The sequence below is a fragment of the Sphaerodactylus townsendi genome, linkage group LG12 (assembly GCF_021028975.2).
Source record: "Sphaerodactylus townsendi isolate TG3544 linkage group LG12, MPM_Stown_v2.3, whole genome shotgun sequence".
Taxonomy (NCBI): domain Eukaryota; kingdom Metazoa; phylum Chordata; class Lepidosauria; order Squamata; family Sphaerodactylidae; genus Sphaerodactylus; species Sphaerodactylus townsendi.
Genome location: NC_059436.1, coordinates 55,720,127 through 55,745,108, shown reverse-complemented (window position 1 = coordinate 55,745,108; position 24,982 = coordinate 55,720,127). Strand labels below are relative to the sequence as shown.

The following is a 24,982-nucleotide window of genomic DNA, read 5'->3' as shown; positions in this document are numbered from 1 at the left end:
TGGAGATTTGTATTATATTTGGTCATTCAGCATAAATAAAGTCTTCTTCTTCTTCTTCTTCTTCTTCTTCTTCTTCTTCTTCTTCTTCTTCTTCTTCTTCTTCTTCTTCTTCTTCTTCTTCTTGTATCTTGTTTCAAAATTATTGTTAAATTCCACTCCTATTATTTTCACATAGGTCTTAAAGTCTGAACAAGCAACTGTATAGTGGAACTCAGGCTGTTTTTGCACGGTCAAAATATCCCGGGGTGAGCGTGGAAAATATCCCTGTACAGCTGGGAATTCTGCACCGCTGGGTGCCCCTCCCCACATAATGAAATGGCATGTGCCCGAGCTGCATGCTGCTAAGCCCCACCCCCGACCTTGGGGAGGGCAGAAACCAGCCTGCAGGGAGGTGGGGGGGGGCAGCGCTTGTGCAGGGAGTGGCCGTGGCGTCCTGCCCTCCCGGCCTTTTTGCAGGCCAGCTTCTCCCCCCGGGTGCCCATCCAAGCTGCCCTCAATTCTTGCCCTCTCCCAGCCTCCCTGTTCGCTCCTGTAAGTGGGGCATGAGGGGGGGTGGGGAGCTGGGCAGGGGCCGTGGGTAAGTGGTTATGCCCCCGGGCCTAATTTAGGCTTGGTACGTCGCTGCCTTACAGGAAGTGTACCCTACAGCTTCCTGTTTTCCTTTGAAAGAACATCAGAGGTCGAATTCAATACAAAATTCCTGAATCAGAAACTAAGACATATATTATTCTCCCACCTCCCATGTCTGGAATTATTTACTGAATTAGAAGTGGTGCTAATTTCTCACCATTCCAGATAATTAACCAACATTAAAGATGTTAATTCAAACGTTAAAGATGTTAATTCATCCAGCTCCTATATGCTCCCTATCCCACCGCAACTGAATTTGCTCAACAAGTCTCATACTTGACTTTCCATCATTAACTTGTATGTTAATTTTGTGTTTCCTGTCCATCAACCATTTTGTGTAGATGTTGCCCATTCTAAATGGACTGATGACTGCATTTTCTCAAATGTAAGATTAGTCCCCCCCCCAGGCATAACGTGAAAAAGAAGGATTGTCTTACAAATTAGTTATGTTTTGTATATGTTTAGTGTGCGTAACGTTTGGGGGGGGGGCAGCTTATATTCAGGGCCATCTGACTTTCGAGCAAGTATGGTACCCTTCTTACTAGCCTCTCCTTGTATCTTAAGTTTAACCTCAGCTCATGTGCTTTAACTTTAAATATAGCTCTAGCCAGTGGTGAGATTCAAATAATTTAACCACTGGTTTTTTAAAAGCACCATTTTAACAACCGGTTCTGCCAAAGTGGTGCGAACTGGCTGAATCCCACCACTGGCTTCAGCTGCTTTGGACAGTCACTCTGGTGCACTTGCTTAAGCGAGGTCTCTGACTTACTGAAGTTTTATGCTGGAATACGTTTTGTTGATTAAAAAATTTAAGGTACTCCTGAAAAACCTATTTCATTTTGCCCTGCAGAGGTATCTCCTCTTGGTCTGCTTCACTCATTTGGATCTTTACATAACCTGCCCAGGTACTTCTGGGGGCGGGGCGGGGCAGGGCAGAGCGTGGCTTCCTCAGCTGCAAAACTCCTGGAGCCCCGACTGAATGATGCTTGGGTGGGTGAACTCTGCCCTGTGCTCTGTGCCTAACAGCATCCTGTCCTGAGTGCACAAATGGTTGTTTCTAATCCCCCAGAGGTGATTTTCTTTTACCATGGGTAAGAATCATCGAACCATAGAGTTGGAAGAGACCCCAAAGCCATCAAGTCCAACCCCCTGCAATGCAGGAACACACAATCAAATCACTCCTGACAAATGGCCATCCAGCCTCTCTTTCAAAACCTCCAAAGAAGGCGATTCCACCCTACTCCCAGGTAGTGAATTCCACTGTCAAAACAGCCCTGGTGGTCAGGAAGTTTTTCCTGATGTTTTGGTGAAATCTCTTTTCCTTGAACCTTGAACCCATTATTCCTGGTCCTGGTCTCTGGAGCAACAGAAAACAAGCTTGCCACCCTCACCAACATGACATCCCTTCAAATATCTAGACATGGCTCTCATGTCACCTCTTAATCTTCTCTCCACCAAACTAAACATCCCCAGCTTCCTAAGTCTCCCCTCATAGGACCTGGATTCCAGACCTTTTACCATTTTGGTTGCCCTCCTCTGACCCTGTTTCAGCTTGTCAATATCCTTCTTGAATTATGGTGCCCAAAACTGTACACAACATTCCAGGTGATGTCTAAGAAGCTGTTTTGAAGCCTACTGAAATCTTCTGCTACCCTCTCCTCCCCGTATCTCTATGAGTGCACCTATTTTACTCATTTGTGACCTAAAAGGAGACAGAAGTCAACATTTTAAACCATCCTGTGCTTGGTCTCCTGGAGGGAATCTTTTCTTGTCATGGGCAACCCTGTTGTTGTTGTTGTTTTTTGTAAGAGTGGGTCAGGTGGAGGAGAAGGGTGACTCACAGCATTCCTTGTGTACAGACATCCACACTCATTCCATTCCCAGACAATGTCAGCAAGCCTGTCAAAGATTTTTGAAATCACAGCAGGTTCTTTGCTATCTTTTAGATCTAAAATGTAAATGTTTATTTCTTCTGTTCCATCCTTTTCCCTGGACAAACAAATGTGCTTCATCCAAAGAAAACACCCTAGTGGTGGCTCCGTGCCAGTGGAACATTCAAAAGGAAGCCAAAGGATTAAAGCAGAAATTTTCCTGAATCAAATACTTGGGATCACCTGCTGAGGAACCCGCACATCCTGGCAGATTCTACGTCCGTCTCAGGCACCATTTTTTCTGTCTCTCTGTTGTTTTGTCTGAATGGGGAAAGGACTGATGGGTACGTTCAATAGGCTCCATCACCACGGATGCAAATTGCCACAGAAGATCAGGACTGGCCCCCAGTCCTTCAGGGCATCTGGTCGGCCACTACTGTATTGAAGGTGGCTGCAGCATCCCAGTCCCCAGGATCCCAGGAGCCTACTTTGCATGCTGTGCAAGTTGTTTGCAGGTTTTGAAAATGATGCAGTTCACAACTGCAATGGGTCCCTGGCTGGCAGACAACTATTCCCCAAAGCTGGGGCAGAATTAGAACAGCCGTCGTGTGGACACCAGTTTTTGCTGAGGAGAAAGAGTGCTCCATCTGTCTTCTTGGACAACAGCAAAGAGGAGTGGATCTGGTGTGCCCACTGAAGCTGCAGTTTCCCACACTGGCTAGGCCATCCCTCTTTGCCATCCAAACATGGAAGCTCCCTTTAGCTGTGAACCTCCATGATCAGAGGCAGTGCATTTTTGCATACCTAATCCTGGGAATAAACATCACAGAATGACAGTTTTTCATTCAGTTGTTGTTTCCTTAAAAGTCTCAGATCGTACAGGCTCTGCTGGGCCTTCTTAACCACCACAGCAGCCTGAACACCTCTTTAATCATAACACCCAGGAACTTAAAGCTGGCCACTCGATCCCCATTTATAACCAAGGGCTGAATTTCTAAGCGATTCCTTCTATAGTCTACTATAACCTCTTTGTCTTGTTAGTATTAAGAACCAAATTATTTTCCCTGCACCACGAGCGCAATGAGTCCACCTCACCCCGGTAGGCAGACTCATCCCCTCCAGAGATAAGCCCCACCACCTTTGTGTCATCTGCAAATTTGACAACTGTGTTACTATGATAGACAGGGGTACAATCATATGTATAAAGGGTGTATAGTAAAGAACTCAATACACAGCCCTGTGGTGTTCCCATGTTGAGAGTAAGAACTGAGGAAACCTGATGACCCAGTCTAACCCTCTGGGAACGTCCAGACAAGAAGTCCCTAATCCACAAGCAAATTGAATGTGAGAGTCCAAGATCCAGAAGTTTGGTCACCAGTCTTTGTGGTAGGATTGTATTAAATGTGGAACTAAAGTCCGCAAAGAGCATCCTCACGTAGTTCCCCTGTCATTCCAGATGAGTCAAAGCCGTGTGGAGATTAATGGCTATAGGGTCCTCCGTAGATCTGTTAGTCTTATATGCAAACTGATATTTATCAAATGTGTTTGGAAGGCAAGGACTAATATGCCTACAGACCAGTGTTTCAAAGCCCATCATGATGATGGGGGTAAGTGCCACTGGTGACCTTCTACAGAGTCTAAATGGCAGTTCTCTGCCCCAAAGAGCTTACCAACTACAATCTGGCATAAGGAAGGGACCAAGAAGGGAAGTGGAGGACAAATAAGCAGGGAAATCATTCAATTTAGTTGCATGTACTTAAGTTTAGGGGTGGAGAAAGGTTGGCTTTGGGAAGGGATTTGAAGGTAGTGAGAGAGATATCATCATGCAAGTGTTCTGGGAAATGGATTCAGCCATAAGGAAGATGCTGCAAGTGGGAAGGGACAGACCAGTGAAGCCAGCGTTCAAACAAGATGGACAAAATGTGTCTTGCCCAGAAAGTTCTCCAGAATCGGACAGAAATTCACTGCAAGTCCCTGAAAGCTGCCTCAGCCAAGAAAAGAAAAACCCACAAATGCTACTGGAACATGGCCACACAACCCGGAAAACCCACAACACCCCAGTGATTCTGGCCATGAAAGCCTCGACAATGCAAAAGAAAAATACTCCTCCTGCCCAGGGTTGGGCAGTCAGAATATGCCTTACAAGAAGCCACGGACATCAGAATACCGGAGAGACTGGGACAAGCAGCTACAAACAGTGATTTCCTCCGTGGCAAAATTTAGCAATGATGAACATCACTGGAAAGACTTGTTTGAGACTATGATGAATCCATGATGTTGGACTGAAGAGTTCTTCTGGTACTTGGCAGGCAGGGTGGGAGGAACACCACAAGAATTGAGGCCACGTGAACAATGTCTGAGGATCTAGGAGCCCATGGGGGCTGCATGTGTGTGTGTGTGTGTGTGTGTGTGTGTTTTGAGTTATCCAAAGCTACTGAAGAGCCAGTGTGAACATCTGCCTTGGATCAGCGTGAAAGAGATTCACTTCATGTTACAGGCACCCAAAGGCCATTTTCCACCTTGTGGTTGAAAGGAGACTGAAGGAAAAGCTGGCTGGAATCTGGAAACTGTTTGGCAGAAGAATAGGCCACATACCATTTCCTTCAAAAAAGTGGCAGCCCCCCCCCCACCAGCCCCCCCGTGGCTTCAGTTGTTTGATTGTTGGCAGTGTGGGGCTCCAGGGGGTGAGAGACTAGGAGAGGTTGCCTAGTAACCACAGGGTGATAGTCGGAAAAAGTCTAAATTATTAAGTCTAAATTAGCCTATCAACAATACTATTAGGTTTAATTGAGCATTAATTTATTTGCTTTATTGCATGTGGCTATACTCTGCAGCGGCTATTTATGGTTATTTGGTTCTTTAACTTTGCATTTCCATTATAATACTATCATATTTTAAGATATTGTTGATAATGACTTCTTTATACAGCACATAATAAAGAAATTCACTAGCACAAAAAACACTGATTATCATCAACGCTTATTGCTTTAAAAGGAAGTCGGACAAGCTCATGGACAGGCTGTACCAGCTAATCAGAACCTTCAGGTTCAGAGGCAGTGTATCTGTGAGCATCAAGTACTGGATGAATACTGCAAGGAAAGGTTGTTGCCTTTAACCTCGCAGATGTGGGATTCCTAGACATAGATGCACCTTGACCTGATCCAGTAAGGCTTTTCTTACATATTGCCATCCCCACCAGAGGTAGAGCCCTCATGGGGACATGTCACATGTTGCCCTGGGCTCCATTTCCCACCCCTGCACCTCTGATGGAACATCCTCGCACCAACCACCCCTCTACCTGGCAGGTGCCTCTCCTTCTTCCTCTTTCCTCACAGCAGCGTCAGCCACTGAGGTCTCCTGCCTCACTTCTCCTTCCATCTCCCTGATGTCTTTCCATGGTTCAGGTGGCCTCGTTTCCCGTGCTTGCAAAGCTGCATGGTCTCCAGGTAGCCTGGGTTTGTGGGGTTTGCTCTGGACCCACCAAGAAGAAAGGATCTGGTGGCTGTGGGCACCAGGAGTGGCAAAGGGAACTGTTGCCCTACCCTTTCTACCCCACTTTATGGAATAATGGATTTAATATGATTTTTCTTGTTCATACAATATATGTACTGGCAAATGTCAGCAGCCATGTGTGATTAGCAGAGTGTCCAAAACAGAAACAGGCCAAGCATACAAAAAGGACTGTTTGCAAAATTAAATAACTGAAAGGGCTAATGCAGTCAGAAGAGACTGGAAGCCTCATGAACATATCTTGATTACCACACCCTGCCCAGGTCTCTACAATACAAAAGATCTAGGAAACTCCTTACCATAAGGATTGCATCTCACTGCCTATAGCAACCATCTCCTTTACAATTGCTCCGTCCCTGATCAATTCAAGCCTCAGCCAAATCTACATGACATACCTGGACAGAGACTCTTAAAAGAAATTCTGCCCAAGCCATTAAGGCTACCCCTGATTCAATCACAAGACAAAAGTCCCAACATTTATAAATCAATAGGTAAGCTGCTATAAATCAATAGGTATAAATCAATAGGTAAGCTGCTAATTAGCTCAACCCAGCTATCCCAGCATGGAAATCCAAGAACTCCAGGAAGAGAGCTCCCTGCTCCCACCCCAGACTATGCTATGGGGTATAAAAGTACAGCGCAACCCAAGTTCCAAGCTCGCTCGCTCACACTCTCTCTCTCTACAGCTCTAGCTCTAGCTGGCTAGCTAGTTAGTGTCAGGACCATGCCCGTCAGTGCCTTGATGTCTTGCTATGTGTGAATTGTAAATGTTTCCCTGTTTCCCTCTTCCCTTCCTGGCAATCTCCTGGCACCAGCCCACCTTCAAAGAGGTGTGAAAGGTTCCCAGGTCCCCCGTTCAAGAAAGGTTCGGGACTACAAGTGGAGCCGCGCAAGGCGAGTTCGGCCTCCGAGGAGGCAGGTGGCCCCGAGTCCAGTGAGGAGTCGGCAGGAAACGACAGTGACCTGGCCTGAAGCGCGGCCGCTGCCAGGTCCCTTCTAAGGGCGCGGAACTGAGGGTGAGTGGAACCAACGGCCCGTTCCTTCTTTCCGTGACTGTATCTAATCAGACTTGTGGGACTAGTGTGCAGACGCAGGGACTTCTTGACTTGGGGTGCACCCGCTGCCTAATGCAGCCATCCCAGTTGGGTCTGCAGCGGGTCCCCCTGCGCTGCCCCATCCTGTTTGAGCAGATGGACGGGGGCACATTGGGAGGCGCACCGGCCACACATCGGATGGAGCCAGTCCTTCTCCAATGCAGGGAGCACTGGGAGGAGCGGCGGTTCATCATCGCTGAGGTGGCCAAATATTCCCTGGTACTGGGAGTGCCTTGGCTATGGGACCACGACCCCAATATCTCCTGGTCCTCCAACTCTATCCGATTTGTTGACCCCCCCTTGCGGCGACCATGTATCCGACCTCCTGCCGCTATGGGCGGGGGATCCCCATGAGGTGGCTGGGAGCCCACTAGACGTCTTGGCCATCCCTCGACTCTACCAGGACCACCAGAAGGTGTTCGAGGAAATGGAGTGCAACAAGCTCCCGCCCCACCATAAGACTGATTATAAGATTGAATTACTGCCCGGCGTTAAGCTCCCGAAAAGCCGCCTTTACCCCATGAGTCCATCGGAAGCCCAGGCGCTTCAGGAGTTTTTTGACAAAAACTTGAAACGGGGTTTCATAAAAAGGGTGACCAGTGATTTTGCCGCACCTGTACTGTTTGTGCGGAAGAAGGACGGCTCCCTACGACTGTGCACTGACTATCGGGGACTGAACACAGCCTCCGCGTATAACAAATACTCTCTACCCCTAATCAAAGACTTACTGAGTTGTTTGGGAAAGGGCAAAATTTTTACTAAGCTGGACTTGCAGGAAGCCTACTACTGAGTGCGGATCGCCAAGGGATACGAACATCTAATGGCTTTCAACACACGGCTAGGCCAGTTTGCCTACCGCATTCTCCCATTCGGGTTATCTGGGGCCCCTGGGACTTTCATGTGCTTGATAACTGAAGTGCTTCAGGATTTTCTGTTCAAGGGGGTGGTGGTATATTTGGACGATGTACTAATTTACTCCCAGACGGAGGAGGAGCACGTTAAGATTGTACGAGCTGTCCTGCAGCTGCTCCTCGATGATGACTTGTTTGTAAAGCTATCCAAATTTGAATTCCATCAGGAGAGACTTGATTTCCTGGGACCCGGGCTTTCAGGGGCTGGAGATGGACCCGGGTAAGGTGCAGGATGTGTTGCAGTGGCAGGAGCCCCGCACCAGGCGTCAGTTGCAGTCGTTCCTGGGCTTTGCCAATTTCTATCGGGACTTTATACCTGACTGCCTGGCTGGCTCTCCCCCTCACTGATTTACTGCGCAGGAAGGAGGGGGGCAGCGGCAACTAAGCCTTTGGCTCAGGCTTACATGGTCCCCAGAGTGCCGGGGGGGGGGCCCTTCCAGGTGTTTAAGCGTGCCTTCATGTCGAAACCTATCCTACACCATGGCGACCCCTCCAAGCCCTTTGTTGTGCATGTTGATGCTTCGGACAAGGCTATGTGTAAGGAATTCCATAGACGCAGAAATAAAAGGCTTTGGTAATGAAAGTCCATTTATTAAGACATCTTAGAAAGCTCAAGTACACGCAGTGGCAGGAATGACACTTCCCGCCAGAAGCACAGGTTATAATACCATTCACCCCATCCCCCCTTCCTGATTCCCATGGGAACGAGACTCCCATCTCCACAAGAAGATAAAGTCTCCTCACGATGCATCTGGCCGCCCGGCTGTGAATGCACCTGCTGCTTACTTCACCATCACCACTCCTTCATTGAATCCTTTTTACACTCTTGCCTCCCTAAAAGAAGACCCCTTCCCCCAGGTTTTCATGGCGGAAAGCAGAAATAGGCGGGGCATCAATGTTTTCTCGAATAAACCCATTGATGCAATTCCAGAGGAATATCCACCCAAGAAAACTAAATATTGCAAGCGTTGCATTAAAGCCAGAGTCCAGGATAGCGGCCAATTTCGTGAGGTGCTTGTGGCCATCAATAATAGTCGAGGGGCCTCCGCGACGTACAGGCATCGAAGCCGGAGCCTTGCGCAAGCTGGAATGGAAGACAGGATCGATGTTACTCAGAGAGTTAGGCAAATCTAAGCCGGCAGTGACATCATTAATCACTTTAGTAATTTGAAAAGGTCCCACAAATCTCTGCCAAGTTTAAAAATTTATGCACGCTCTCTGAGATTTTTTGTAGATAAATACACCCAGGAGCCCACACGAGAGAAGGGAAATCTGAGCCGTGTTTATCCGCTATAGTTTTGGGAGTCCTTTGCTTGCTGTAAGGCGGTCTGGACCGACTTCCATCCCTCGGGTTAGGATGAAATCCATTGTTGGAATTTGGGGTCCAACGCTGCTGCGTGGTGAAGTTGTGGTAACGGGCCAAAGGAGCCGCAATCTAATAATACCCTTCAAAGGGGGTTTCTTTTGTACTACTATGAACCGCATTATTGTAGGCGCATCTAAACGGAATAAGCTCGCACTAATTGTCTTGGTGGTAGTTGGTGTAAATAACGAAATACCGCTCTTAGGTTCTGTTCGCTTCCTCGCCTCGGCCACTTTGAACGCGGTAGGGCGCATGATGGCCGGGCGGCCCCAATCCCAAAACGCTTTCCAGAACTTTGATAATTCAAATAAGCGTCGGAGACCACCTTTAACGGGCGAATGGAGACGGCAAACATGTTGAATAAACAGCCGCTAACTTAGGAGCAGAGGGATGGAAGCACATGGAATAAAATGGGCTTGCTTTAGAGAATGTCTACCACCACCCATAAAACCGCGGTTGCCATGACTGGCAAATCTGTAATGAAATCCATGGAGATGGATTCTGGCTACGGAAGCTACCGAGAGGTTTCAACAGTCCATGGGCTTTTCCCCGATGGTTTTGGCTTCGCAACCGAAAGCAGCCTTTAATGTAAGCCCCTAATGTCTTTATGCGATTGGCGCCGCCACCAGAACTGCCGCCGGCGGGCTATGTAGAGTTTTCAAAAAAATAAAATGTCCAGTCAATCGGTACCTGGTAAGCTTCAAGAACTTGTTTGGCGGAGGGGAGGCCCATTCCTCCGCCAAACTCCATTCTCCAAACGAATTGGGAGTCCCTTCAGCCGCTAGTTTCATGTAGCCCCGGCCTCCACCCTTCGCAGGAAAGGAGAGACGAGACTGGGAACGGGGTGGAGGGAGGCGGACGCTTGAGGATCGGTGACAGCCAACCCCAACTGGGAGGGGAAAGAACGGTGCGTGGAATGTCTCTAAGGCAGCTCCACCCTCCTCGGTAGATGGTGAGCCGTGCCAGTTTGTTGGTTTTCCCAGGAAAAAATGGACTGTAAATGAGAAACGAAAAAAGAAATCGCCCAACGGGTTGTTTTTATGGATATCTTGAGGGGGGTGGAAAGAGCTGCCAGGTTTTTATGATCCTACCAAATTTGAAAAGGGTGTTTAGCCCTCCAGCCAGTGGCGCCAAGTGAGAGTGCTGCTTTGATGGCCGCAGTCTCCTTTGTCTCCCACAGTCCAGTTGGAGTTCGCACCAGAGAATTTTAGACAAATAAGCACACGGAACCAGTCTACCATCTTTATTTTTCTGCAACAGGGCTGCCCCCGAAAGTGCTTTATCCGAGGCCCACGGAACCACAAACGGAGATCTGGGTCGGGTGCTTTAGGATAGGTTCCTGCGGTAAACGCAGATTTTAATAGTTGAAAGGCTGCCGACATTCCTCAGACCAGAGAAGGGGCCCCGGCTTCACGGATATGAATCTTTACCCTTAGTGCGTAAGAGGTCTGTGAGAGGGAGAGTCAGTTCAGCAAATTGGGGTATAAAATCACGATAGAAATTAGCGGAAACCAAGAAACTAATTGGAGTTCCTTTTATGGTTGGTGGGCAGGCCATTGGAGGATTGCATCAATTTTAGCAGGATCCATTTTAAGCCCTCGGCGAGATCCGTAACCCAAATAGTCAATGGAGGTCTGATGAAAACAGCATTTGGAGAGTTTGGGCAAAGAGAGAGTTGTCTACAAGCCGCTTCAATACCTCGACCAACATTTCATGCTCTTCTATAGTTTGCGAAGTAAATTAAAACGCCATCTAAATATACAACAACTCCCTTTGTACAGTAAATCATGGAGAACTTCGCTGATAAGGGCCATGAAAGCCCGGGGCCCCAATTTCTAACCCGAATGGCATTATTAAATATTCAAATCTGTCCAAATCCTTTGTATTAAACGCTAGTCAGGTGTTCATATCCTTTCCAGCAATTCTGACTCTTGCAGTAAGCCTTCGTTCAATTTAGTAAAATGCCCTTTGCCGAGTGCATCTTAAAAAGGTCCTTTGATCAAAGCGGATATTTATTGACAGGAGACCGCATTGAGACCTCGATAATCTTGCAAAGCCGTAAGCACCATCTTTCGACAAAACAAACGGGAGCAGCGTAGGTTTGGTATTCGCGATGAAACCCGCCAGAAAGCAAGGTTCTTGTCTAAGAAAGCACGGTCTTCTTCTCCTCATTGGGACTATGCGTAGATTCTACCTCGGGCAGTTGCCTGGTTGCATGAATTACAGTCAGTGTCTCTGTGGGTGGCAATTGATCGCATTCCTGCTCCTGAAAACCTTGGCTAGATCCCATATGCAGGTGGGATAAATACCAGAATCGTGGAGCAATCACTGAGGAAGCCAGAGAGGGAGGCCAGGAGACGTTGATTTTCTTCCAATTCATGTGTTCACCGCGAGGGGAGGGTCAGTGAATTTGTGATCCTTTCTTCCAAATGAATTTTGGTTCATGTAACAACAAATCCAAGGTAGCCAGAACTATGGAGACACAATGAAATCCACTTTTCTCCCAATGGTCATGCGAACGGAGGAGAACCGGGCTAAAGTTTTGAATTGGGCCGGTCCTTCGCTTCGAAGCTGCCGCCCATTTGGGTGAGACGGTATGGGCTTAGCCAGGGAATTCGGTCCAGACCTAGCTCCTCTGCCACCTGGGGCCGAGATTAAGCAGTGTATGCTCGAATCCACAAGGCCGCAGGGCTATAATGCGAAAGTGTAAGCTTTAGCGGGTTGGCCAGAAATGCTTGAACAGTACGGGAGCGCCAGGCTTTACCACCGCCAGAGTCGGGCCTACGTCCATGGGGGCTGAAGAAAGACAGACAGCTGCTTCCCCTCCTCTGGCTTTCGTCACCGCTAGACGAAAGCCAGTGGAGGCTGCCCTGACCTGGTGGTTTCTTAAGCAGACGGAGTAATGCGCTGGAGCTGGAGCGTTTGATTTTGCTTCTTAGACAGTTACGCTAGATTTACCTTCGGCTCCTCCGCGAAAGATTAATAACCCAAGCTCTTAATGGGCGTTTCAGAGGTGGTTTCGCAGAAGCCGCTGGGCTTGACTTGGTGGGCACGTAGTGGTTTTGGGCGCAGGGCTGCGCCTCCTTGACGAAGCGCCGATATTCCAAACGAGACGCCACTTGAGACCCAACTGATCCAATCTGCACGGTACGAGGAATTCGGATTAAAAAACACAGTTTCATCGAGCTTGCTATCCACAGCATCCGGTGAAGTATTCGTGATCTCATGCTCAGGCTTACTCATAGGAGGAAGTCGAAAGCAGCCGCGACGAAATTAATGGACAAATTCTGCAAACGCATGCGTTGCCTTGCTGGATGGTTTTGATGGATAGCTTCATTCTCGCTTCGATCTTGAAAGCCAGCCGCCCTCAAAGCTTGAGGAATGCGGCACTGTAAAGCAGAGTCCTCATCCTGCAAATCCAAAAAACAGTCACGAACCAGTCGGCTGCCGCTTCCATCTAGACTGAGCCGATGTCCCGTGTGATTTTTTCAAGGCTCAGACCGGGTAGAGAGATCAATAATCATAGTCTTCCAAGCGGGCATTGAGTTGCAAGATGCGAAGTAAGTTTGAAGCGTCCCATCAAAACGGGCTGGTATCAAATTTAAAGTATTCCTCGCTCGACGCTCTGGCTTCGCTGGGAGGTGGTTGGCGCTTCGGCTGAGCAGGTTGGGCAGGCGGCTGTTGGGTGGCCAGGGGGGGGCTGGAATCGGGCGCTAAGGTGCCGGGCTGGCATTTGGGCGGCAGGACCCAGGTACGTGCTCCTGGCACCGGGCATGATCAGTAACAGCATAGGTTCCAACTTGAGGCCTCTGGTTCGTTGCCCCTTAGTTCCCTCTCCAAAGCAGCCAGCTCTCCTTGCGAAGCCACGTATCTTGGTGCGCATGCAGCAGCTTTTCTCGCCTCTAATTTAAGCACCGTCCCGCTTAAGGCTTCAGCGAGTTCACTTTATGCGCGCGAGAGCCTGAACGCTGCTGTCGCTGTAAATCCAGTCTGGACTGTTCAGGACTTTATCAGCGACTCGACAGATTTGGGCGATAGTTTGAGCTGCCTTTGCACGTCCAACTCGAGTTGACTTCTTTTGGCGCTTGTTGTTCCCGTCCTTCTGCAGGGTTTTCGCTTCTTGCTGCAACTGTGCCTTCCTCGCTCTCCTCCTTCTATAGCTGGCGCTTCACGGTTCCCATTAAGTATCTCAAGTCACTTCATCCCAGTTCTCGGCGAGAGAAACCGTCCGTTTGGAATGTGCAGCTTTCAGACTTCTTCGGTCATCAGAAGCGAAGCCTGGCATACCGTGAAGCGCCAGAGGCTAACCGGTGTGGCTCCTCGAGGCACTTCAGGCGCGGTCGCCGGACCGATGGGGGGTCCGATTGGGAAGCTGCACGATACCCCTCCCAATTCCAGGTTGAGTCCCGGTGTGTCTCTCTCGACGCCCCGCGTTGTTACGGTTCTTTGGGAGACACTGAAAACACGAGTCCAGGAATCGCTCAATGGATTCCTGGGTTGTCGCGATGAAAGCGTGGTCAAGCCCGCCTCTCCATGACAGGTTGCATCTGGAGGTTTGTAATCCACACGAACGGTAGAGATCCGCCTCCACAGGCCGATCCATGGACAGCTCAAACGTAATTCTTTATGGAAGTCCCCGTATCGTTACCGCCACGCCCCTGCTCCAACGGAGTAGCGAAGACTCGCGTTGATATCGAGGACGGGAAACATACCGCCAGCCCGCTCTCCTGCCAGTTTTCAGATCCAGAAGGGGAAAGGTCGAGCTCTCTCGGGGCTACCGCATTCCTTCCGCAGTAATATCTAACCTCCACGCAAGCACAAGAGGTCCACTGCACAAGAATAGCAGATGGAATTTAGGATCTTGCCACAATGTAAGAATTCCATAGACGCAGGAAATAAAAGGTTTCTCAAAATGAAAGTCCATTTATTAAGACATCTTAGAAAGTTTCGCGTACAGCAGGAATGACACTTCCGGCCAGAAGCACAGGTTATATCAGACTATTCACCCTATCCCTTCCTGATTCTGATGGAACGTGAGATCAATCTCCCCAAGAAGATAGTCTCCTCCGGGCCGATGATCTGGGCTCCATCGCCCGCCGTGAATGCACTCAAGGTTACTTCACCATCAACACCATTGAATCCTTTACACTATGGGTGCTGCCCTACTACAGAAGGGGGAGGGATGGGAGGTTGTACCCCTATGCCTATCTCTCCCACAAGTTTTCGGGGGCGGAGCCTCACTGGACGGTTGGGGACAAGGAGTCCGGCCGATCAAGTGCGCTTTGACTGCCTGGTGACACTGGCTGGCGGGCGCGGCCCTCCCTTTCGAGGTGTGGACTGACCATAGGAACTTGGCGGTGCTTCGTGCTCCGGGGAAGTTGTCTGCCAAGCAACTTTGTTGGGCTGACTTTTTCTCCTGTTCCAACTTCACGCTGCATTCCCTCCCCGGGAAGTCGAATTGCTTGGCTGATGCCCTGTCTCGGTTGCCCGACCCTTCCCTGGGGGACCCCGCTCCGATCAGGATGGTGTTCTCTCCCTCTCAACTGGCCTTGGCAGTTGTCACCCACAGTCAGGTGGCACTTTGCTCAGTCCCCCCCTGACATGCCCGCATCGCTGGAGAAGGCCCTCGGGGGGGCAGGGGCCCTTGAGGTGCTGCAGGATGAGGATGGTGACCAACTGGAGAAATGGGGGGATTTCTGGTGAAAGGGGCATTGACTGTATGTGCCTCTGGAGGTGCGCCTCCTAGCTTTGCAGGGTTCTCATAGTGTAAAATTGGCAGGGCACTTTGGGTTTGTGAAGACGTTGCATTTGGCCCATAGATAGTTTTGGTGGAAGACGTTGAGGGGGGATGCGGAGGCTTATGTGAAAGGTTGCCCCACATGTGCGATGGCCAAGAGGGTGCAAGGGAAGGTGCCCAGCCTCCTCCAGCCCCTACCTGCACCCTCTGCACCCTGGAAGGTGATTTCTATGGATTTCATTACCGACCTCCAGTCCACCAAAGGTAAGTCGGTGATCTGGAAGCTCATGGACTTGTTTTCAAAGCAGGTGCACTTTGTCCCTTGTGCATCGCTGCCAACAGCAAGCAGGTTAGCCCGCATGTTTATAACCCACGTCTACAGGCTCCACGCTGCCCCTGATAAAATAGTATCGGACCGTGGTGGACAGTTTATTTCACAGTTCTGGCGGCACTTTCTGAAGCTGTTGGGCACGGAACAGGCTCTTTCTCCGGCTTTTCACACAGCGACCGATGGTCAGAGCGAACGTACGAATGCAACTCTAGGACAATATTTACAGTGCTACATTAATTTCCATCAGGACATTTGGGTTGACCTCCTCCCCTTCACTGAATTTCATTACAACAATGCGGTGCATAGCAATACGGGAAAGACCCCCTTTGAGGTTGTGTCGGGACAGTCGGCTAAGCCGTTTCCATTCCTGGGAGAGGTCCAGCAGGGGCCCGTGGAACTTCAGGAATGGGTGCAGTCCATCTGGCAAGCATGGGGACTGATGCAGTGGGCCCTGGAGAAGGCTAAGCAGGGGTACAAGCGGCAAGCCAATAAGAAATGTCAGCCGATCATTCTTGCAGTAGGGGATTGGATGTATTTGTCCACCAAGAACTTGTGGGGATTGCAAGGGTGTAGGAAACTGGGGAAGAAGTTTATTGGACCTTTTCAGGTGCTCAGAGTGATTAACAATGTGACAGCCGAGTTGCAATTGCCTAAGAACTTGAAGTCTGTACATCCTGTTTTTCGTTGCAGTCCCCTCAAGAAGGCGCCTCCCCCGGACGACTGACACCCTTGGCTGACTGCGCCAGCCCCTGTTTCGGTGAGGGGCGAACCTCACCATGAGGTGGAAGAAATCTTAGACTTTCGGGTGCATCGTGGCCACCTTCAGTACCTGATCGCGTGGACCCATTTCCCGGCAGGGAACAATGAATGGGTCGATTCCGAACATGTTCAGTCCCCCCGCTTAGTGAAGGTGTTTCACCAGGCTTACCCTGATCGCCCGAAAGGGGGGGGAGGTCTTAAGGGGGGCAGAATTTCAGGACCATGCCTGTCAGTGCCTTGATGTCTTGCTGTGTGTGAATTGTAAATGTTTCCCTGTTTCCCTCTTCCCTTCCTGGCAATCTCCTGGCACCAGTCCATCTTCAAAGAGGTGTGAAAGGTTCCCAGGTCCTTTGAAGCTCTGTGGTGTAATAGTAGTAGAAACTGTAGTAGACATTTGGTGTGGGGCGAAACGGGAGAGGTTAAAGGATATAGGTCCTGGATCTGAGCTCTCTAGCTCAGATCCTGCTTTACATTGTTACTCTTTGTAATACCTGGAATAAACTGCTTTTGAACTTTCCTATGGTCTCTGTTATTTCCATGTTCGAGAGTCTGACAGCTAGCTCCTAACCAGCTTGTTGGCTCATTCCAGCTCTTTACTAGCCTGAACCTCTCTTGTGTCCAGTTGGTTTTGAGTCACGATATATTGTCCTTCACTTGGATTTACATGCTGGTCATATAAATCCTTGCCTTCTTCAAGAACTTCTCTTCTGAACCTAGGTAACGTATAAGTCCCGCTACTCCCTCTCCTAATCTTTCATCCAAACCTATTTTTCCTCCCTGATTATATCTCTTAGTAACTGTGTGTAAGCTTCTCCAAATCTCACTGTATGAATGTCCATACCAAAAACCTATAAAAATATTTAAATTCATTTTGGTCTCCTGGCATTCTCTGTAGAACATTTCAAGCCATTTTCTGGTATAGTTGTTCTAAAGATCCCTTCGCTAGCCTACCTCTCACTGCTAGCCTACCTCTCACTCACCATTTTAAAACGTTTTAACTGTTGAGCTGGCGTAACAGAACCTGCTGGAGGCATGGACGTGGCACCTTCCTCCTCTCCTGTCTCACGGGAATGGGGAGAAGCAGAGGGCAAAGCCCAGTGATGTTGATGGCCAGCCAAACTGACTTGGGTGGTGAATGAGGCACCATGTCCCTCCTTGGAACCACAGTGGAGGATCATGGGAGCAGAAGGACCACGGCTGTCATGGCTGCAGGCCACAGAACAGTATAATGCCATAGATTCCACCTCCCAAAGAAGCCCTTTTCTCAGGTGAACTGACCTCTGTTGCCTGGGGATCTGTGGGCGTTGTCACCCTAAATGGCAACCCTAAATCTATGGCATCATCTCCTTGCAGAGTTTGCTGGTTTGCTGCAATGCATGGGACACCTTTCCCCAAATTGCTCAAGACAACATACAACATTACACATGATGAATACAATAAAATCTAATAAAAGTCATCAGTTTCCATGGGACAGAACCATAAACCATTTGAGAGCAGGGTTAAAAAAATAATCTGACCACCCCATTCACACTAGTCTAAAAAGACAGGACCAATCATTCTTTCCCCACCCCAAACTGCGCTGCCCAGGCTCCACTCCTTAAATTTCCAGTGTTTCTCAAGAGACCACCTGAATGACGAGTGAGCAGGGTAAAGGCCTCGTAAGATGTCTGACAGGCCATCCCCCTCAAGGACTGCCAGGTTTTCCACCTGGCCACTGACAGGAGATAGGTGCGGGCAGGGGCATAATGCCCATTGGGCAGCTGCCCAGGGCATCACCTTGTGGGGGGCATCAAAATGCAGGGTTCGTTTTTGGGTATTTTTAGTGGTTTTCAATTTGTGGCCTGCAGGGGGCACAGTTTTTAGGCTAGTGGCACCAAATTTTCAGCGTATCATCAGGAGACTGTCCTTATGCTACCCCCCAGGTTTGGTGAGGTTTGGTTCAAGGAGTCCAAAGTTATGGACTCCCAAAGGGGGTGCATTTTTGGATGTATGCGCACCAAAATTTCAGGGTATCATCTGGAGATGATGGCACCCCCCCAAATTTGGTGCATTTTGGTTCAGGGGGTCCAAAGTTATGAACCCTCAAAGGGTAGCCCCCATCTCCTTAGCAAAGAATGGGGGATGGGGACCCCCTTTGAGGGTCCATAACTTTGGACCCCCTAAACCAAACTGCACCAAACTTGAGGGGTACCATAAGGACAGTTTCCAGATGATACCCTGAAATTTCAGTGCCGATACATCCAAAAATGCGCCCCCTGCAGGAACATCTCAGAAATTTGCCCAAGAATCTTTGTTCTGCATTGAGTTTTCTGCATTGCTGTCAATGAGGGTTGCATGCTGGAGAGGCACATTTCTGAAGACACAGTCTCAAAACTTTCATGGTCTCATCAGGAGACTGCCTTGATGATACCCCCCAGGTTTGGTGCAGTTTGGTTCAGGGGGGCCAAAGTTATGGACACTCAAAACTGTAGCCCAATCTCCTATTAGCTCCCATTGGAAACAATGGGGGATGGGGCACCCCCTTTGGGAGTCCGTAACTTTGGACTCCTTGAACCAAACCTCACCAAACTTGGGGGATAGCATAAGGACAGTCCCCTGATGATATGCTGAAATTGTGCTGATATGTTTAAAAACACACCCCCTGCAGGCACCAATGTCCTGGTGCAAAAAAATTTTGGTCGTGGTAGAGTGGCTGCCCATGGGTGGTGGCGGGGGCATCCAACTCAGGTTTTGCCCAGGGCTATAGTTTGCCCAGGGCTGCCTTATTATGCCCCTGGGTGCGGGAGCTGGGTTGCCAGATCCTGGTTGGGAAACCCCTGGATATTTGAGGATGGAGCTGGGAAGACGGGGACATGATCACTGGGTAAAATATAATACAGTTACCCTCCAAAGCATCCATTTCTCTGCAGTTTGCAGATGAGCTGTAATTCTGAGGGATCCCCCAGTCTCTCCTGAGGGCTGGCAGCCCCCCCTCCCTCCCTCAGTGGGTGGCGGCATTCTGGTGGAGGTTGTCAACAGTGGATAGGAAGGAAGGAAGGGTGCTGTGTAGAAGCCGTTTCATCTCCAGGTGGGATGATGGGTGAGGCAGGCAAAACCCCACCGTTTGAGCCTCTTGAGTCCCCAACCTTGTTGAGCCAGTGGGCACTATTGGGATTTTGAGAACAGGTAGTGGGCAGCACCAAAAAATGGCCGCCCTGGGTAATGGAGCCAATAAAAAAATGTTGGAAAGTTCCACAAAAAAATTGAGAGTTTCTTGCTGGAAACAAGATCCCAGACTTCAGAGATGGACTACTAGGTACCTTGACAAAAATGGTTTCTGTTTTGGCCATAGATGAGTATTGTAATTAGAGACAGATGAATAAATATTCTCATAGGCTAGCACCTTGTGGTCACGTAGTCATGTGGCGTAAAACTGATACAAATTTGTAGTGCAGATTTTTACTGGAATAAAAGCTACAACCAAATTTTGTCTCAGTACACTGCACCTCATTCCCTGAAATACCGGAAAACAATTGCCAAGCTTGAGTGTCTTGGCTAACAGTTTCCTCAGAGGCTGGCTGAGGAGATATGTTGGCACCCTGCCCTTCTCTTGAGACACAGGACAATGTCAGCAGAATGAAGTCTGGTTTACCGGAGGTGTCGGCATCTGGAAGGAGGCTGCCTCCCCTGTCTCCATGCTGCCTGTTGTCCCAGGCAGGAAGCCCAGTCCAAACTTCCAGTCAATTGGGAACAGATGTCTGCATATTCACAGGGAGCTGGGAAAGGAGTAACCTCTCTCTGAGACATGACAACGTTATAACTTCTCTCGGCATTGAAGGACTCCTTTGGGACTTGAAGGCTATTGCTTGAACCTTATGGCCTCTGCTAGTCTTGGCTGACTGGACCTACTGGGGGTGGGGAACAGAAGCATGGCCCACGAGAGAGAGAGAGAGAGAGAGAGAGGGAGAGGGAGAGAGAGAGAGACAGACAGACAGACAGACAGACAGAGAGAGAGAGACAGAGAGACAGAGAGAGAGAGAGACAGACAGACAGACAGACAGAGAGACAGAGAGAGGACATTCCAAATTTGGATTATCTAGGACAATTGACATTATTTGTCTAGTGCCCACTGGAAGTTATCTTGTAATCCCACAGAGACAATGCTTGGGAGGGCAACAGGATATGATGAAGTCATTAGGGCTGGCCAGGGGCCAGAATCTTTTATAATGCAAGGAAAACAAATCCCACTTTGAAAATGTGGGAGGGAGGGAGAGGAAAGGGATGGAGGGAGAGGCTTGCAAGGGAAGAGAAGTGTGAGAGGGGAGACAGTGAGGGGTGGCATGCAAGGGAGGGAAGGCATGGGGCCTAGCATCTTGATATGACCCACCCACCCTAGCGGAGGAAAAGGGAAGGGAAGGGAAGGAGGGTGAGGGGTGGCATGCAAGGGAAGAGAAGTGAGGGAGGGAAGAGAGTGAGGGGCGACATGCAAGGGATGGGAGGGAGGGGCCAGGCACCCTAGTTTCCCTGAATACTGTGGTTACAGTTAAGAAAACCAGGCACGCATTACTCAGCAGTAAGCTTGGTACAGTAACCATGACATACTTTGAATGGCTGTGTCGCGCCCCTCAGAGGGTTTCCTCAGAAGCGACACCCATTGCCACCAACCAAACTTACTCCCAGGTAAAGGATCATGACCAGCCAGCCTAGATGTGTGGGAGGGGTTCCTTTCCATCCCCCCTCACCCAAGGAATGCGAGCACACACATCAATGACATCGCACAGTATCAGGTTGTGTGTTTGCATAAGCACGTACTGCTGGCCTCTGCAATTGATTTGCTGCTACTGTTCCTTTCCCATTTCACCACAATAAGCCACAGCAACGCGTGGCTGGGCCCCGCTAGTATCAAATAAACTTAGTAAAAGCATTGTACAATATAGATACAATGCAAACAAATCTTACCAAAAATCTACAGTGTCAAGAAAAGCGTTCCTTATTTTTTGATACTGTAGATAAATTATGGATATATATACATATAACATATATAAAAATATAAATAAATATAAAAGTAGATGAAATATAGAACATTTGCTCATCTCACTCAAGTATTATCAGGCTCTGAAGATCCTTGAATGTTTTTCCCCCCAAATGCTGGGTCATGATAAATATGAATGCAAAATATGCCTACTATCATGTAAATATTGAAATCAAATATCAAATATCCTCAGACATCAAATATAAAAATCACATGTTTGGCAAATATCCAGTCATCCAGAAAACACACTTCCAACATCAACATTTATAAAGGAGAATCTCTAAGAGTAAATACACTTCAGTCTCTTTAAAAAAAACAAATTGTCAGCTATAAAAATATTTTAAAATGCCATTACATTCTACTGCATCCAGAGGCAGCATGGGGGGTGGGGGAGGGGGAATGGCGCCCGGGGTCATTCATGGCTGCATCAATAGGAATATAGTGTTTAGATCAAGGGATCTAATGCTACCACTCTACTCTGCATTGGTCAGACCTCATCTGGAATACTGTGTCTAGTTTTGGGCACCACAATTCAAGAAGGATATTGACAGGCTGGAACCCATTCAGAGAAGGGTGACCAAAATGGTGAAATGTGATAACCGTGTTTCAATATTTGAAGGGATGTCATAAAAGGAAGCAAGCTTGTTTTCTGCTGCTCCAGAGACTAGGACAAAGATTCAAGGTGCAGGAAAAGAGATTCCACCTAAACATTAGAAAGAACTTTCTGACTGCCAGGACTGTTCGACAGTGGAATTCACTGCCTCGGAGAGTGGTGGAGTCTTCTCCTTTGGAGGTTTTTAAACAGAGGCTGGATGACCATCTGTCAGGAGTGTTTGATTGTGTCTTCCAGCATAGAAGGGGGTTGGACTTGATGGCCCTTGTTGTCTCTTCCAACTCTATGATTCTATTATTTTTGGGTTCCTCCTAAAAATTAGTTGCTAAGCAAGGGTCTAAAGCAACAAGCAAAATTATTTTTGACACACAGTTAGAGAAATATGGATTACTATGGGTTTGTTCAGTGACTCAGTTTTAGGGTAGACAATAAGGAAATTGCAATTGTTGAAGACTTTCTGTTCCTTGGCTCCATCATCAATCAAAATGGAGACTGAACTCAAGAAATCAAAAGGAGTTTGAGTCTGGGAAGAGCAGCCATGAAGGAGCTAGAAAAGTGTAAGGATTTGTCCCTGACATCCAAGGATCAAGTTGATTCATGCCGCAGCATTCCCTATTACTATGCATGGGGGTGAAAGTTGGACAATGAAGAAAGCTGACAGGGAGGAATTAGGTTCTTTTGAGAAGTGGTGCTGGAAGAAAACGTTACAGATATGATGGGCGGCTAAAAAATCAAATCAGTGGGATCAAGATCAAATCAAGCCTGAACTGTCCCTAGAAGCAAAAATGGCTGAACGGAGGCTGCTGTACTTTGGTTATATTATGAGAAGACACTAGGAGTCACTAGAAAGGGCAACACGCTAGGACAGGCTGAAGGCAGCAGGAAAAGAGGCAGGCCACATGAGATGCATTGACTCAAGCAAGGAAGCCACGACCCTCAGTTTGCAAGATCTGAGCAAGGCTGTTAATGAAAGGATGTTTCAGAGGACATTGGTCCATTCCACACAGTGCAAATAAGACGTCCTGGCCACCATGGATCAGAAGTGGCTTGGCAGCACTTAAAATACATGTGCTTCGGTTTCTTCCCCTGGGGTTCTAAACCACCGTATTTCTGGACTGGGATCCTTCACAGGCTTTCTTCTTTAAAATGAGGCAACCTTTGCACTTCAGGAAGCGTAGACCATGTCCTGCCTCCCCTCACTGGCAGGGGCCGTGTGAAACAGGGCCTCCTTGATGGTGATGCCAAGGTTAGAGTACTCTTTCCCCAGTTAGACACACCTGCCCCATTATCTTTTGGTTTCCAGAAAATCAATCAAAATGATTTTGGTCTCGTGGGCCACTGGTTTCAATTTATGACTGCTTTCTACTGAACCTGGTAGCCAGGTGCCTGTTGTCTGTTCTACAATTGATTCGCTGCCAGCTGAACTCTCTGAGTTGCTCACTTGGGGCATCTGTCAATGTCCTTTGATGGCTGCTCTCATCCCCAGGAGTGGCTTACACACACTGCTTGTCTGGGTGGTACGCTGAACTCTACCACTTGAACTCGGAGCAGCAGGATGTGAGCTGAAGTAAAGGAGGGCCAAGAAATCTCTCACCAGCAGGTCGCTTCTAAGATGTGGAGGAACAATGCTGCTTTTATTGAGGAACTAGCACTGACCACTTTCCCCACACCTAGTCAGCGTGTACCCGGTTAATAAGCAGTTTATTAGAAAACCTCCAGAACTTCTTCCCTTGGAAGGAAATTGGTTTTGTTAGTCTACCCTTGGGATTTACTCCCAATTCCTCAACACCATCCTAGAGACAGAACGGCTAAAATCAATCCAAATGCAAGTGCCAGGACTCACCCAGACGGAGAGTGATGTTGACTGAGTTGGGGTGCTGGACTCCAAAGGCCATGGACTGGCTCTGCCACCAGGTGGGTTCCTCCTGGCTGTGGAAGTCCGTCAGATAGCTGGCATTGTGGTGGAGCAAAGCATTCCCAGCATCGCAGTGGTGGCACGATGTGCTGGAGTCCTTGGTGCTCATTTGGAGACAGTAATCCTCTGGTGGAGTGCCACATGTGTTCGACACCTGTACTTGCTTCCCAAAAGCAATGTTCTCAAAGATGGGCATGCATCGCTGGGCAAGCCCCTGAGCATTGTAGCAGGAATCCATGGCCCCCATTGCCAGCCACAGCTCCCAGAAGACGATGGTTAGGACACAGAGGAGCTCAGCCATGATCAGCCTCCGAGGATCCTTTGAACGGTTTCTGCAGCCTCTGTGGAGACTCTCAAAGGTCTCTCCTCCTCCTCCTCCTCCTTCAGTGGAGTATAGCAAGCCAAGGCTGATCTTTGCTCTCCAGTTCCACCTTGTGGAGAGTAATGGCACTACCTGCCTTATTAATGTATTGTTTTTTCTTTTTAAAATTTATTTATTTAATAATAACATTTTTACATTAAATTCAATACAACATTGTATACATTTTGTTAATTTTTGAGTTTAAACATTTAAGAATAAGGAGGCAAAAAGTAACAATTATTTACATAAATATGAAAACTACTCGTTAACATTAGATTTGATTGTAAATATAATATACATTAAATAGGTGAAACATACTTAATCAGATTATTAATTTACAATAAATATCTAATTTCTTATATAAAAATCCTGCTTGTCCATTACCTTAAATTTAAATTTAATTTTTTGTTGTAAAAAATCCAATATTCATTAACTGCATCTTCAATCTATCATTAGCCATTCATGTATTATTAGATAACTAATTGAAGAAATCATTGTGACGAATAACATATCTAATATCTCAAGTTTATTTTTAAATGTAGTATTAATTAAATCAAAGTTTGTGAAGGCTTTCACAGCTGGAATCAACTGGCTGTTGTTGGTTTTCTGGCCTATGTCAAAGCCCAGATAGTCAAAGGCTCTCGTAGATGGAGTCAGTTGGCTGGCCACATAGCCCTGAAAAGCCCCAAGAGCTGCCTTATGACTGGGCACCTCAGGAAACCTGCACCTGTCGCAAGTTTAAGTATTCTGAAATGAATTGAGGTAATAATAAAAAGTCACACAAGTATTTGGGCAACAGTATTCTGGGGGAAAATAACATCAGTCATTTTCTTCGGGGTTCCTTCACCCGCCCCTGCTATAACTTGCTGTGAGCCA

The 24,982-nt window shown here is 48.1% G+C and overlaps 1 protein-coding gene across 1 annotated transcript in view; it reads right to left on the bottom strand.

The window, feature by feature from the left end:
- Positions 1 to 24,075, bottom strand: part of LAMC3 (laminin subunit gamma 3) — a 98,706-nt gene extending 74,631 nt beyond the window's left edge. The window contains exon 1 of the mRNA XM_048512188.1: positions 23,674 to 24,075. Within this exon, the coding sequence (XP_048368145.1) occupies positions 23,674 to 24,046 (373 nt within the window). The 5' untranslated portion in view covers positions 24,047 to 24,075. The remainder of the gene's footprint in view (positions 1 to 23,673) is intronic.
- Between the last annotated feature and the right edge of the window lie 907 nt (positions 24,076 to 24,982).